The sequence below is a fragment of the Oncorhynchus tshawytscha genome, linkage group LG04, assembly GCF_018296145.1.
Source record: "Oncorhynchus tshawytscha isolate Ot180627B linkage group LG04, Otsh_v2.0, whole genome shotgun sequence".
NCBI classification, from domain to species: domain Eukaryota; kingdom Metazoa; phylum Chordata; class Actinopteri; order Salmoniformes; family Salmonidae; genus Oncorhynchus; species Oncorhynchus tshawytscha.
In genome coordinates, this window is record NC_056432.1 from 25,327,951 (window position 1) to 25,343,693 (window position 15,743).

A 15,743-nucleotide genomic window follows, 5' to 3' on the forward strand; every position below is an offset into this window, starting at 1 on the left:
AGTTTACTTTGGGCACGCTTTTCATCCGGACGTCAAAATACTGCCCCCTACCCAAGAGAGGTTAACTGAATTGTTGTTTAAAACTTCTTTGGGATAGGTGGGACGGTAGCGTCCCAAATAGGTGGGACGGTAGATAGGTGGGACGGTAGCGCCAAATTCAAATTAAATTACTATAAATATGAAACTTTCATGAAATCACAAGTGCAATACATCAAAATAAAGCTTAACTTGTTGTTAATCCAGTCAAGGTGTAAGATTTCAAAAAGGATTTACGGCAAAAGCAAACCATGCAATTATCTGAGGACAGCGTCCAGCACACAAATGCATAACAAATCATTTTCAGCCAGGGAGTTGCGACACGAAAGTCAGAAATAGCGATATAATATATGCCTTACCTTTGAAGATCTTCTTCTGTTGGCACTTCAAAAGGTCTCATTTACATTACAAATGGTCCTTTTGTTCAATAAATGTCTTCTTTATATCCATAAAAACTGGCACGCTTCAGTCAATAATCCACTCGGTTTCCATCGGTCAAAATGCATACAAAATGAATCCCAAACGTTACCAATAAACTTATCCAAACAAGTCAATAAACGTTTGTAATCAATCCTTATCTACCCTAATACACAAATAAACAATCACATTTAAGATGGAGAATCATTATTGTCTTTACTGGAGATAAACAAAAATAACGCACCATCTCGGCCATACGCATGGAAACACTACAGCCAAAATGGGAGCCCTTAGAAAAACTACTTCTTCTCCCTCATTTTTCCAAAAACCAGCCTAAAACTCTTTCTAAAGACTGTTGCCATCTAGTGGAAGCCCTAGGAACTGCAATCGGGCACGATTTTGCCCTATTATAAAAGTGCCAGCCATTGAAATCAGTGGTACGATTAAAAAATTATTTTTGGGGGGGGATGGTTTGTCCTCTGGGTTTTGCCTGCCATTTCAATTCTGTTATACTCACGGACATTATTTTAACCGTTTCAGAAACTTTAGAGTGTTTTCTATCCAAATCTACCGACTATATACAGATCCTAGCTTCTGGGCCTGAGTAGCAGGTAGTTTACTTTGGGCCCGCTTTTCATCCGGACGTCAAAATACCGCCCCCTATCCCAAAGAAATTTTCAGGGCTTGTAAGTAAGCATTTCACTGTAAGGTCTACTACACCTGTTGTATTCGGCACATGAGACAAATACAATTTGATTAGATTTGATCACTCTCCTTCTTGGTCATATAGCCCTTACACAGCCTAGAGGTGTGTTTTGGGTCATTGTCCTGTTGAAAAACAAATGATAGTCCCACAAAGCGCAATCCAGATAGAATGGCATATTGCTGCAGAATGCTGTGGGAGCCATGCTGGTTAAATGTGCCTTGAATTCTAAATAAATCACAGTGTCACCAGCAAAGCACCCCCACATCATCACACCTCTGCCTCCATGCTTCACGGTGGGAACCACACATGCAGAGATCATCCGTTCACCTCCTATGCATCTCACAAAGACACGTCAGTTGGAGCCAAAACTCTCAAATTTGGACTCATCAGACCAAAGGACAGATTTCCACTGGTCTAATGTCCATTGCTCGTGTTTCTTGGCGCAAGCCTGTCTCTTCCTCTTATTAATACTCTGGTGGTGGTTTCTTTGCAGCAATTTGATCATGAAGGCCTGATTAATGCAGTCTCCTCTGAACAGTTGATGTTGACATGTGTCTGTTAGTTGAGCTCTGTGAAGCATTTATTTTGGCTGCAATCTGAGGTGAAGTAAACTCTAATGAACTTATCCTCTGCAGCGGAGGTAACTCTAGGTCTTCCTTTCCTGTGGCGGTCCTCATGAGACCAGTTTCGTCATAGCGCTTGATGGTTTTTGGGACTGCACTTGAAGAAACTTTCAAAGTTCTTGAAATGTTACGCATTGACTGAATGTTACACAATTCCACAAATTAACGTTTAACAAAGTGCACCTGTTAATTGAAATGTATTCCAGGTGACTACCTGATCTTTCCTGCATGCTTCCTTGCCCTGCAGTCATGCAGGACCTTGATGGAGGGCAGGTGGCAGCCGATGACCCTCTGCAACCTGGACGATGCTTTGCAGTCTGTCCTTACACAAGCATACACAATTGATATATCTGACTGAGGAACCCAGATCCTCCCACCCTCCACTTTCTGTTCTTTATTGCTTTGCTTTTTTCTGTTTACTCTGCGGTTGATGTGTCAGGATCACTGCTGTGCCACCTTGATTACTTTGGGCTTGGCTGTCCCACCTTGCTTGCTTTTCCTTTTTTTTTTAAATGCTCACTACCCGTCCTTCTGTAATGTTTATCTCACCGTACTACAATCACATACTGTATGTATTCAATGTAGTATCAAAGATAATAGCTTGAGCTGAGTGTGTTCCTCTGGCAGTGAGATTCCTCGTCTGATCCTGACTCTTCTATCTTCTCTCAGGCTAGACAGCAGTCTACTGGAGGTCCTACAGATGGACTTTGAGGTAGAGGAGCTGAGCAGCCAATCAGACAGCCAGGTGATCACATGGCACCTGGAGTTGCCACCAAACAACAGGGATGGGGGACAGAAAGAAGGTTCCATGAGGATCTACACAACCCAGAGAGACTTTGTGGGCCTAGCCCCACTTGTCATGGTGAGCACGGACTAACAATTCATTTCTAGCATCCATATGCATATAGTATTTTCACCTGTGACATTTGCGTTTGCAAATGTTGTGTTTGGTCTTGGATGTGGCCTCCGGCATGTGGGTACTGTGACCTAATGCACTCTGTATTCTTGACATTCAAATCAAATTGTATTGGTCACATACACATATTTAGCAGATATTATTGCTGGTGTAGCGAAATGCTAATTGATGCCTGTGACATGATTTACCAGGAGGTTGTCAATCTTTGACTGCTGTTTCTCTATTTTTTTTTCTATGTTTGTATGTTGTATCTTTTAATATAGGACTCCTGCAATTAATCCATCATATAATCTCTGTCACCAAATAGTGGATGTTATAAATTGTGGGAGCAATTTGCATTACAATATCCAATCTGCCATTAGCCCTTTGTGCTACGACAATCAAGGGGCCCTTGACTTTTAAGCCATTTTTTTTTTCATGGGAGATTTACAATATCTGCCTAGTAATATTTTCAACATCATATCTTTCAAAATGTTCCATCTTTTATGATAATTTGTTTGTCCATTTACTTACAAACAATTATTTAATAGATATTTGTAAATTCATGTTTGAGAACAGTAAAAACCTCAACTGTCGTTCAATCACTCTGTCTGTATCATACAATAGACAGTATTTTGAATATGATACAGTTGAAAGGCACTGAAATATCAAGGCATTGGAAACTTGATTTTGGTTTGAAATTTGACACAGCCTGGTCTCATGGACTATATGTAACATAGTAGATGTAAATCCGGGACACTCAAATTAGTATAATATGTATGATTTGGTATGGTTACAATAGACTAGGGCTACTTAAGGGTGTTTGGTGGATGTTTTTTTATTTTACCAGGCAAGTCAGTTAAGAACAAATACTTATTTTCAATGACTGCCTAGGAACAGTGGGTTAACTGCCTGTTCAAGGGCAGAACAACAGATTTGTATGTTGTCAGCTTGAGGGTTTGAACTTGCAACCTTCTGGTTACTAGTCCAATGCTCTAACCACTAGGCTACCCTGCCACCAATGTGTCCTGAGAACACAACCCAACAGTTGTATGTTCGAATCTCATCACGGACAACCTTAGAATTTTAGCTAATTAGTAACTTTTCAACTACTTTTTAGCAACTTTGCAACTACTTAGCATGTTATCTAACCCTTTCCCTAACCTTAACCCTTTTAGCTAACTCTCCCTTAACCATTCAACCTAACTCCTAACCTTGACCCTAAGCCCTATCCCTAAACCCTAGCCTAGCTAATGTTAGCCAGCTAGCTAACGTTGACACTAGCCAGCTCGCTTAGCCACAACAAATTGGAATTCATAACATATCATTTTTGTATCATCATTTGTAACATATTGTACATTTAGAAAATGTGTAACAAATTTTACTTTTGGCTAAATCATATCATACAAAATGGATGATGGACATCCACAAATTAACACATAACATACAAATGGAGAGTCTCGGATTTACCTACAAAATAATACAAAATGCTCTGAGACTCGGTTGTTTGATATGGTCCATCTCAATCATGGATTAGATGGTGACCTCAGTCTGCGAGCCAAACATGAGGAGATTTGATGTTTGGCCAGAGGGGCCATTAGGTCTAGACTGATCTAGCACTCATTACTATGCTGCTGAATGTTGTTCAATACTGGTTGGAGCTACAGTTATATTGCTAATAAAATTAGGATTAATACTGATTGCTTGTATTTTCACAGATGTGGTTTCTGGAATTTTGATATCACATTCCAAAATCTATATTTCTACCAGCGATGGGAACTCACAACTTCAGGTCATGTTTCCACACGCAATCCTCCCCTGCTCCCGTTTCCTACATACAACAAGCCTACAGGGCCTTCAGAAAGTATTCAAACCCCTTGTCTTTTTCCACATTTTGTTGTGTTACAGCCTGAATTTAAAATTCATTAAATTGAGATTTTGTGTCACTGGCTCACACAAAATACCCCATAATGTCAAAGTGGAATTATGTTTTTGGAAATGAATAAAAAATGAAAAGCCGAAATGTCTTGAGTCAATAAGTATTCAACCCTTTTGTTATGGCCTAAATAAATTCAGGAGTAAAAATGTGTGAAAACATGTTTTCAATTGAGTCCATTTATTTTGAATTCAGGCTATATCACAACAAAACGTGGAATAAGTCAAGGGGTATGATTACTTTCTGAAGGCCCTGTATATCTTAAGCATCAGTAGTTAGGAGGTTACAGTGGGCTGATAGCTCATTAAACCTACACTGAGTGTACAAAACATGCTCTTTCCATGACAAAGACTGACCAGGTAAATCCAGTTGACAGCTATGATCCCTTATTGATGTTAAATCCACTTCAATCAGTGTAGATGAAGGGGAGGAGACAGGTTAAAGAAGGAGTTTTAAGCCTTGAGACAATTGTGACATGGATTGTATATGTGTGCCAATGAGAGGGTGAATGGGAAAAACAAAATATTTAAGTGCCTTTGAACGGGCTATGCTAGTAGGTGCCAGTTTGAGTGTGTTAAGAACTGCAATGCTGCTGGGGTTTTCACGCTCAACAGTTTCCGGTGTGCATCAAGAATGGTCCAACACCCAAAGGATATCCAGCCAACTTGACACAACTGTGGGAGGCATTGGAGTCAGCATGCCTGTGGAATGCCTTCGATGCCTTATAGAATCCATTACCCCAACGAATTGAGTCTGTTCTGAGGGCAAAATGGGGTGCAACTCACTATTAGGAAGGTGTTCCTAATGTTTTGTACACTTAGAGTATAGCCAGACTGATGATGTGTTCCATTTAGGACTCAGCGATCCTGAACACGGCTGTGCTAACTGGGAAGAAGGTGGTGATGCCTGTCAGGACCGTGGCTGTGGAGGAGGATGGGTCAGTCACTGATGTCTCAGACTTCACCGACTGCAGCTCCACTGATGAGGACATCCTGAAGGTACTGTACAGCAGGCTGCCTGCCACTTGATGCCACAGTGGTACCTAGCATTTACAGTTGTGAGGAAGTGGTGGAAGTACTTGGCACTTTAACACACACAAATAAGAAAGTGAGAGTGTGTTTCTTCAACGTGTAGACATGAAGATGTCAGACTGAGAGTTGCTAAACACAGAGCATTGCAACACAGAGGTTTTGGGGCTACTCTAACATTCACCTTCATTTCTTTCACTGAAAGCAACTTTACTGTACAAACACTCTTAGAAAAAAGGGTTCCAAAGGGGTTCTTTGGCTGTCCTCATAGAACATTTTTGGTTCCAGGAAGAACACGTTTGGGTTCCATGTAGAACCCTCTGTGGAAAGGGTTCTACATGGAACACAAAAGGGTTCTTCAAAGGGTTCTCCTATAGGGACCTTTTTGTACAGGTGTCAGTGCCATGACAGGTACTTTGCAGGTCTGTGGTGTGAACAATCATGTCCAATAACCAAGGAGGTGATTTGAGGTCATATGAAGACGAGACTGTTTTGACTGTGGTTAGGAGGGAGTATAGTGCTGGATGTATGTTTTTCCTGTCTGGCTCCAATGAGACAGGAGGGCCATTTAGGGTGGGTGTAAGAGGGGAGGCGAGACTGCTAAAGGCAAAGAAGTTGTACCAAAGTCACCTCTCCACATTCTCTCTACCACATCAGAAAACGAAGAGTGAGTGGCACTCCAGTGATGTCCTCCATCAAGCCAATCAGCTGCTGAAATGGACACATAACAGGAAATGACAGGGAAACAAAGGAAAAACTAAACTCATATTCCTTTTTGTTATTGTTGCACAATGTCACTTTGTTATTACAGCCATTCGGCCAGTATAAGTATAATTATACAATATAACAAATGCTTATCCAAGACACATTTCTTTATTGTTATTCTGTATTTTAGGAGATCCATTAGTACATGACCACTGGAAATGTGTAGTGTCTGTTGTGTAATATAATGTAATGTTTTAGATATGAGATCAGTGGGATTATGATAGTGACAACAGAATGTAAATCACTGTTCATGCATTTAAAAAAATGACCCCCCCAAACTGTGTGTGTTTGTTTGCTGATCAGATATCAGTAAGTTTGAGTCGCAAAATTTGCCCTAAGCTTCTTCGTTTAGCGGCTCTACTCAGATATCTTTGCTCTTATGGTGCAAGTGAAAAAAAGTATGAGATCTACAGATGATAAATGGCAAGGATTTATTCCATAAAAAATCATTCTGGGCTGAAATGCCAAAACAAGGTCAAATCTGTGATGATAAAGAGGCTTTTAATAAGTATGGATACATTTGCCCTGTCAGTTATGTGTGAAGAGAGTAATGGGTACTTTTGTGAAAAACAATGAGATTAAGATTAATCTGGCACATCAAATATCAAAATCAAGCACAATGACAAATGGCTATTAATAAAAGTCTATTCTCTGTACATTTTTAGGATCTTGTGTCATGAATACAGTATACTCACTGCAACCTTTGATGGTTATTTGGAAGATCACTAATCCATGCAGTTGGTATCCACCCTGTCAGCACAGTTACTGATAAATGTTTGTGAGTCGAGAGAAAGATTAAATTAATTTTGTTGACCTGAAAGAGAGATATTTTCACTGCTATGCCACTTGTCTTTCATCACTTCACACACTGTCATTTGTCTTTCTTCACTTCACTCAGTATCAAGGGAGAGTGAGATCATCTCTCTTTCAGGTCAACAAGATGAATTTAATTTGCATCTTTCACTCGACTCACAAACATCTATCAGTAACATCAAATGAAACGTAACTTTCAGACACGGTACAACACTGAGTTATACTCTGTGCTATATTCTGTGCTCCATGTTGAGATTGTGTCTTTGGAGCCTTGCAGGAGACTTGGCTCTGCACTGCAAAACTCAACATCAATATAAAATGATCCTCTGTAGCTCAGTTGGTAGAGCATGGCACTTGCAACATCAGGATTTTAGTTTTTTTATTTAACCTTTATTTTAGTAGGCAAGTCAGTTAAGAACACATTTTTATTTACAACGAGAGCATACCCCTGCCAACCCAGACCAAGTGTGCACCATCCTATGGTACTCTCAATCATGGCTGGATGTGATGCAGCCTGGATTCGAACCAGGGACTGCAGTGACACCTTTTAGCACTGAGATGCAGTGTCTTAGACCGCTGCGACACTCGGGAGGATAGAAAGCTTGATTCCCTGGACCACTGTACTTCAATTGTATGTACGCATGACTGTGAATAAAAGCGGATAAAAGTGTCTGCTAAATGGCATATATTATTATATACACTATATATACAAAACTATTAGTGGATTTGGCTATTTCAGCCACACCCGTTGCTGACAGTTGTATAAAATCAAGCACACCGCCATGCAATCTCCATAGACAAACATTGGCAGTAGAATGGCCGGTACTGAGGAGCTCAGTGACTTTCAACGTGGCACCGCCATAGGATGCCACCTTTCCAACAAGTCAGTTGGTCAAATTTCTGCCTTGCTAGAGCTGCCCTGGTCAATTGTAATTGTTATTGCGAAGTGGAAATGTCCAGGAGCAACAACGGCTCAGTTGTGAAGTGGTAGGCCACACAAGCTCACAGAATTTGACAACTGAGTGCTGAGGTGCGTAGTGCCCAAAAATTGCCTGTCCTCTGTTGCAACACTCACTGCCGAGTTCCAAACTGCCTCTGGAAGCAACATCAGCACAAGGACTGTGCTTCGGGAATTTCATGAAATGGGTCTCCATAGCCGAGCAACCGCACACAAGCCTAAGATCACCATGCACAATGCCAAGCGTCAGCTGGAGTGGTGTAAAGCTCACCGCCACTGAACTCTGGAGCAATGGAAACGCGTTCTCTGGAGTGATGAATTACGCTTCACCATCTGGCAGTCTGATTGACGAATCTAGGTCTGGCAGATGCCAGGAGAATGCTACCTGCCCGGATGCATAGGGCCAACTGTCAAGTTTGGTGGAGGAGGAATAATGGTCTGGGGATGTTTTTAATGGTTTGGGCTAGGTGTCTTAGTTCCAGTGAAGGGAAATCTTAATGCTATAGCACACAATGACATTCTAGACGATTCTTTGTCAACCGACTTTGTGGCAACAGTTTGGGAAGGCCCTTTCCTGTTTCAGCATAACAATGCCCCTGTGCACAAAGCGAGGTCTATATAGAAATAGTTTGTCGAGATCAGTGTGGAAGAACTTGACTGGTCTGCACAGAGCCCTGACCTCAACCCCATCAAAAACCTTTCGGGTGAATTGGAATGCCAACTGTGAAACAGGCCTAATCTCCCAACATCAGTGCCCAACCTCACTAATGCTCCTGTGGCTGAATGCTTCAGGGACTTGCTTTCAATCTTCCAACATCTAGTGGAAAGCCTTCCCAGAAGAGTCGAGGCTGTTATGGCCGCAAAGGGGGTATCAACTCCATATTAATGTCCATGATTTTGGAATGAGATGTTCGATGAGCAGGTGTCCACATTCTTATGGTAATGTAGTGTATATTAAATATTTTGGGGAAATGATTTGATTATGTTGCCATGTTAATATGGAAGGGTTTGTGACTCAATGAGCGTTAACTAAATGGCGTATTTTGGAGTGGACGAGGACTCTTACCTGGGAGCCTCGGGCTGAACAGATGCTCTCAGATTAAGGATGATTGTCTGACCTCGTCTACCGCCTGGATGAAAACGCTTGATGATCTCATTGAAAAAAGATCAGTGCATAATAGCATGGACAGTTGTTCATAACTTTGCATAACTGCATTGTGGGCCCTAATGTTACATAAGTGCTTGATTAGATGAGGTAGCTGCAGAACCTTTTTACTCCCTTTCCAACTCAATTCTCCATGCTGAATCGGGGTAGAGTCATTTAACCAGAACACCATTTTAGTTAATGAGTGCAAGCTAATTATTGTCACAGGATGTCACAGGACCCCCCACAACCAACAGGACATTACTCTGACAGTACATCTTCTAATTGCTAAATTCATGAATAGATAGATAAGCAATCTCTGCCATTTGCATTCCTCCTTTAGCCGTCTGTCAAAGTCACTGATCTTTTTTTCTGCTACCCTGAGCACTTACGGGAGCCAATGACAACTGTATTTCAATGCTCCGTAAATTATCCAATTGATTAAAGCAAGGGATGTTGATAGAACCAAGCCGACTCTGCACGATGTATTCCAGGGTTTCAAAAAGCACATGAGATTTCTCAATGTGCTGACAGAAACTACTCGCCAAGGTTACATTAAATTAAAATGTAATGAATGTGTTTTCTGTGTGTTTTGATGTCCAATATAGCACAGTGTGTTATTGAATTAACATACATTTGCAATGTTATATCTTGTTATGACCTGTGCTTTGTGTTTAGTGTGAATGTTCTCTTGATAAGTGTGTGAATTGGACAATCTTCCTGTCAAAATGTAATGAATACTTTTAGGTGTCAGGGAAAATGTATTGAGTAAAAAGTACATTATTTTCCTTTGGGAATATAGTGAAGTAAAAGTTGCCAAAAATATGAATAGTAAAGTAAAGTACAGTACTACTTCAGTAGTACTTTAAAGTATTTTTACTTAAGTACTTTACTCCACTGAGTATTTACCCATGAATATCATATGACAGGAAATGTATGTTTTTGGTTAGACCTGTTTTGATGATTTAGCTATTGTTGTTTTTTCTGCTCCTCCTGTGTCCAGGTGTCAGACAGGTGTGACTATGTGTTTGTGAATGGGAAGGAGATGAAGGGCAAGGTGGGGATGATGGTGAACTTCACCTACAGCTACCTGAGTGCTCAGCTGGAGATGAACGTGTGGATCCCACGGCTGCCCCTCCAGATCGAGGTGTCTGACACAGAGCTCAGCCAGATCAAAGGGTGGAGAGTGCCCATCATCACCACCAAGAGGTACAGTAGGACCCACACAACAGCCACCCCCCATTCCTGTCACACAGTAAAACCTTCACCCACTGTACATACTAGTGTACGTACATACTGTAGGTACAGTGGGTAAAGGGACCAGTATAGAGGTCTACTTGCCTGAAAGGCAGCCTTATCTCTAAAATTAGTCTACATTTTTATCAAAAATAATACTTTGCAAAGAGCTCAGGCTTGTGTTTTAATACCATTACCTAATGTATTACAATACCTCAATGTGATCCAATTTCAATGTTTTATTTTTTTATTTGGATCTACAGAGTAAGAGAATGACCATGACAAACAGTGATGAGATTAACAGGGAAGAGTCTGTGTGCGTGCATGCCCGGGTGTGTTGAGACAGGTGTGCCCTGTGCAGTAACGTAATACAGTGTTTCTCTTCATTCCCTAGGCTCAGCTGGAACAGCGAGGAGAAGGAGGAGGATAAGAAGGGCAAAGGCTGCATGTTACAGTTCCAGCATGCCCTGGTGCGTGTGATCACACACTTTATAGCCGAGCAGTCGGACCCCCGGGAGCCACAGGCCTACTTCCTGGGCTCAGACTGGCAGGTGGACGTTACCAGGCTTGTGCGTTACTTCCTCAAGGTGGAGGACCCTCACATCGCCAGACTGCAGGCAGGCAGGGTGCTGTCAGGACGAGACGTGGGGAGCACCTCCATCCAGGTATGGTAACCATCAGGTCTGATGGGAAGCATGGCTGATTGCCTGTTTAACTGAATGTTTAACTGGGCCTTCATCCAGAGATGTGACATTGTATATTGACATGATAGGATATCTAATGCTGTCTGTGTTTTGTGCCTGAGCAGGTGTTCTCCCCGCTGTCTGACTCCATCTTGGCAGAGAAGACTGTGACGGTGGTAGATGACAAAGTGACCATCACAGAGCTGGGGGTGCAGCTGGTCACTGGCCTGGCTCTGTCCCTGCAGCTCAGCCCAGGAAGCAACAGGGCCATCCTCGCCACGGCAACCACACAGGAAGTACTGCAGAGCCCCAAACAGGTGCTGTTTACGATGTTCTTGAATGTCAGTCAGATCAGACACCGGTGCACTGTAGAGTTTAATAATATTCAATTCAAGTAAAAAATAATATTGCTATTTGTTCTCATCAGGAGGCTGTGGTTAGTTCCTGGGTCCAATTCAGCGATGACTCCATGACCCCTCTGGACATCTATAACCCTGCCTACTACCGTGTGACGGTGACCTCTCTGGATGAGGGCGTGGTGTCGGTGCAGGGCTCCCCGCCTGCAGTGGTGGCAGAGGGTGAGGGACAGGGAGTACTGGTCAGGGTGGAGATGGCCATCTGTGAGGCCTGCCAGAAGTCCAAACGGAAGAGCACCCTTGCCGTGGGCAGTGGCAGCCTCAAGGTCAAGTTCCAGGTCAACAGCCGGCGCTTTGACAGCAGCAACAGCAGCAGCAGTAATGGAGGTGGAGGTGGAGGTGGGGTTGGCGGTGGCAGAAGTAAGGACAGCAGCAGTGACTATGGGAACGATGGGGAGGAGGTGGACAGTGAGAGGAAGCAGCAGAAGCCCCAGCAGACCCTGCCCAGTAGTTCTGCCTCTGAGCGGGAGGAGAGTGCCATGCGCAAGGTCACCACCACCGCCAAATCCACCGAGCGTGACTCCGCTCCAGGCGTGTCCAGTGATGGAAACAGCCAAGGCGGTGTAGGCGGAGTCATTGAAACAGGAAGTTTCTTAAATGCTGGAACCCTCAACAGCCCTGCCAGCCCTATCAATGACAGTGATTATAGTAGCCCTAGTGACTATAGGACAGCTGAGGGGACAGACAGTGGACTAGTTGAAGATACAGGTAGTGTTGCAGTCAGTAGCACTGTGAAGGCACCTGGTAACCTGGTCAACTACAATAACCCCTATCAAGAGGAGGTGCCTGACCAGGAGCCAATGGGGGTGGACATGGGCAGCGAGGACATGCTGTCCAACCGGCCTCTCTCAGACCTGGAGATTGGCATGTACGCCCTGCTGGGGGTCTTCTGTCTGGCCATCCTGGTCTTCCTGGTGAACTGCATCTCCTATGTGGTAAAGTTCAGGCACAAACAGCCCCCCTCTCATGGCCAGGAGCCCACGGGGCACAGGCACGACTGGGTGTGGCTGGGCACGGACGCTGAGCTGGTGATGAACGTGCCTGGCAGTCCTCCCCAGCAGGACAACCAAAGCGCCACCACAGTCATAGACATTGGGTCTGATAAGACTGCCTCTCTGCCCAGGCGACCCAGCTGCCTAGTCTCCTCCAGCCCCTCCTCTCCTCTGGGCTGTGAGGGCTCTGTCAGGGCCAAGCCCATGAACCGCAACGAGTCCATCCATTCGCCCACCAGCAAGAGGAAGAGGGTCCAGTTCACCACCTTTGCCTCTCTGGACCGTCAGCACTCCCCACACCCCCCCAGAGAGAACGGCCATGGGATCCACTGGGTGGGGAAGGAGGAGAACTGTGTTGAACCCCAAGTGCCCATCACAGAGCCCGTGGACCATTTATAATACGTATCGGGACCGTTTCACCCAACTGTGGGTGTATATGTGGCTTCGATCACCTCAATGCCTTTATTCATGGATAAAAGCAGACAACATAAGGAGCATCACTACTACTGGTTATACTTATTCATTATATGTGATTACGCAAAGATCCTTCTTAGTTTCAATATCTGTAAAGGCGTCTTACTTTACATGTAAATATCTCAAATGGTTTATATCTAATTTTTATATTAGATATTGGACAAAATGCTGTGAATACGTGTGAGGATGCTTGTCATAAACTGACTGATGGCACTTTGTGTGGTGGAGAGAGGTTTAACCATTTGACTAGTTGAAGGATTTATTTTTACAAAGCTTATAGACACAAAAGCCTCTTTTATACCTGGTGCTAACATGTGTTTTTTTTCCTGCTTTGTCCACATTCTGATTGTGCCCACATTTTCAGAAATATGTCTACACATGGTATTGAAAGGTGTGTCATATCTGTCCGCATCGTGACGAGATTTCCTGGTCCCTCTCTGTATGCAAATAGTTTGACAGCTGTTCTTTCAAAATTATATTTATTTATTTTAAGACCCATATTGATGTCATAAGTCAATCATTTTATAAAGCGGGATCCGTCCACACTTGTAAGGTAACAGCGGGTCACTGACTACCTCCAGAGGTGGTTAGGAAGATCAGATTACAATGCATATTTTAATCGTCTACACTTGTCTGAAAATCAATCAGAAGTTGTGGACTAGATCAGGACAAAGAATGCATGTTAGAACCAAGTATAAACGGGGCTAAAGAGAGTCTTTGTTGCATGTGAACATTTTTATTCTCTTACCTTTTACACTCACATGGTGGTATCCCCCTCACACATAAACGGACCCGCTTTACAGACAATTTATCCAGAGTAATTATATGAGCCACTCCTAAAGGTACTAAACATAAGCAAGTGGTATTTTTCTATATGCACTGTTTATGTCTTCATATTGTGTACATTCATGTTTGATTTGTTTTTTGATTGTGTCTGATATGATTTTTCATTAAAGATATATCTCAATGATGTGTGTATTCCATAGAGTTCCACTATTATATATTTAGTTCTATGGTATTGATCATGTGATCTATCCGATGATTGTAGACTAGATACTGCACTCAACTAATCTGTTAGTCCTAGACATCTTGATTTATTTTGCAGTCTGGGGCAATTTCCGATTTAGGAATTTACGCCTTCAATACACACTTCTCAGTATTTGGTATTCACACTCTGCAGGTTTGGCTACCTACTGCTGAAAACCCTCCCGCTTGCTGGCCAACAGATTTTCTGGCTAATAGAGTTTTCATTTAATAGGGTTTTCAGTAAATGTATCTTAAGCCATCCCTTTCATTTAAAAATAGTGTATCTTTAATTAGGATTTTGTCCACAGCCTCAATAGACTACATAGAGAGAATGTGTTCAGAATATATGATCAATGAAAGAATGCTATCTATGCATCTTCATCTCCGTTTTAGCACCAACTGGTAGATTTAAAAACGCTCAGATTTTGTAAACTCAGCAGAAAAAGAAACGTTCTCTCACTGTCAACTGCGTTTATTTTCAGGAAACTTAACATGTGAAAATATTTGTATGAACATAACTAGATTCAACAAGTGAGACATAAACTGAACAAGTTCCACAGACATGTGACTAACAGAAATGGAATAATGTGTCTCTGAACAAAGGGGGGTCAAAATCAAAAGTAACAGTCAGTATCTTGTGTGGCCACCAGCTGCATTAAATACTGCAGTGCATCTCCTCCTTATGGACTGCACCAGATTTGCCAGTTCTTGCTATGAGATGTTACCCCACTCTTCCACCATGGCACCTGAGAGTTCCTGGACATGTCTGGGGGGAATGGCTCTAGCCCTCACCCTCCGATCCAACAGGTCCCAGACGTGCTCAATGGGATTGAGATCTGGGCTCTTCGCTGGCCATGACAGAACACTGACATTCCTGTCTTGCAGGAATTCACACACAGAACAAACTGTGTGGCTGGTGGCATTGTCATGATGGAGGGTCATGTCCGGTTGAGCCTGCAGGAAGGGTACCACATGAGGGAGGAGGATGTCTTCCCTGTAACGCACAGCGTTGAGATTGACTGTAATGACAACAAGCTCAATCCAATGATGCTGTGACACACAGCCCCAGACCATGACGGACCCTCCACTTCCAAATTGATCCCGCTCCAGAGTACAGGCCTCGGTGTAATGCTCATTCCTTCGACGATAAACGCGAATCCGACCATCACCCCTGGTGGAACAAAACTGCGACTCGTCAGTGAAGAGCACTTTTTGCCAGTCCTGTCTGGTCCAGCGCCGGTAGGTTTGTGCCAACAGGCGACATTGTTGCCGGTGATGTCTGGTGAGAACCTGCCTTACAACAAGCCTGTAAGCCCTCAGTCCAGCCTCTCTCAGCCTATTGCGGACAGTCTGAGCACTGATGGAGGGATTGTTTGCTCTTGATGTAACTCGGGCAGTTATTGTTGCCACCATGTACCTGTCACCCAGGTGTGATGTTCGCATGTACCGATCCTGTGCAGGTGTTGTTACACATGGTCTGCCACTGCGAGGATGATCAGCTGTCTTGTCTTGTCTCCCTGTAGCGTTGTCTTAGGCGTCTCACAGTACGGACATTGCAATTTATTGCCCTGGCCACATCTGCAGTCCTCATGCCT

General features: G+C 43.2%; 1 protein-coding gene across 1 annotated transcript in view; it reads left to right on the forward strand.

Annotated features, from left to right (window-relative positions):
- Window positions 1-14,089, forward strand: part of LOC112248414 (transmembrane protein 132D-like) — a 45,563-nt gene extending 31,474 nt beyond the window's left edge. Inside the window, exons 4-9 of the mRNA XM_024417413.2 lie at window positions 2,452-2,644; window positions 5,468-5,611; window positions 10,325-10,530; window positions 10,952-11,222; window positions 11,366-11,557; window positions 11,668-14,089. Coding sequence (XP_024273181.1) covers window positions 2,452-2,644; window positions 5,468-5,611; window positions 10,325-10,530; window positions 10,952-11,222; window positions 11,366-11,557; window positions 11,668-13,047 — 2,386 coding nt within the window. The 3' untranslated portion in view covers window positions 13,048-14,089. The remainder of the gene's footprint in view (window positions 1-2,451; window positions 2,645-5,467; window positions 5,612-10,324; window positions 10,531-10,951; window positions 11,223-11,365; window positions 11,558-11,667) is intronic.
- Window positions 14,090-15,743: the final 1,654 nt, after the last annotated feature.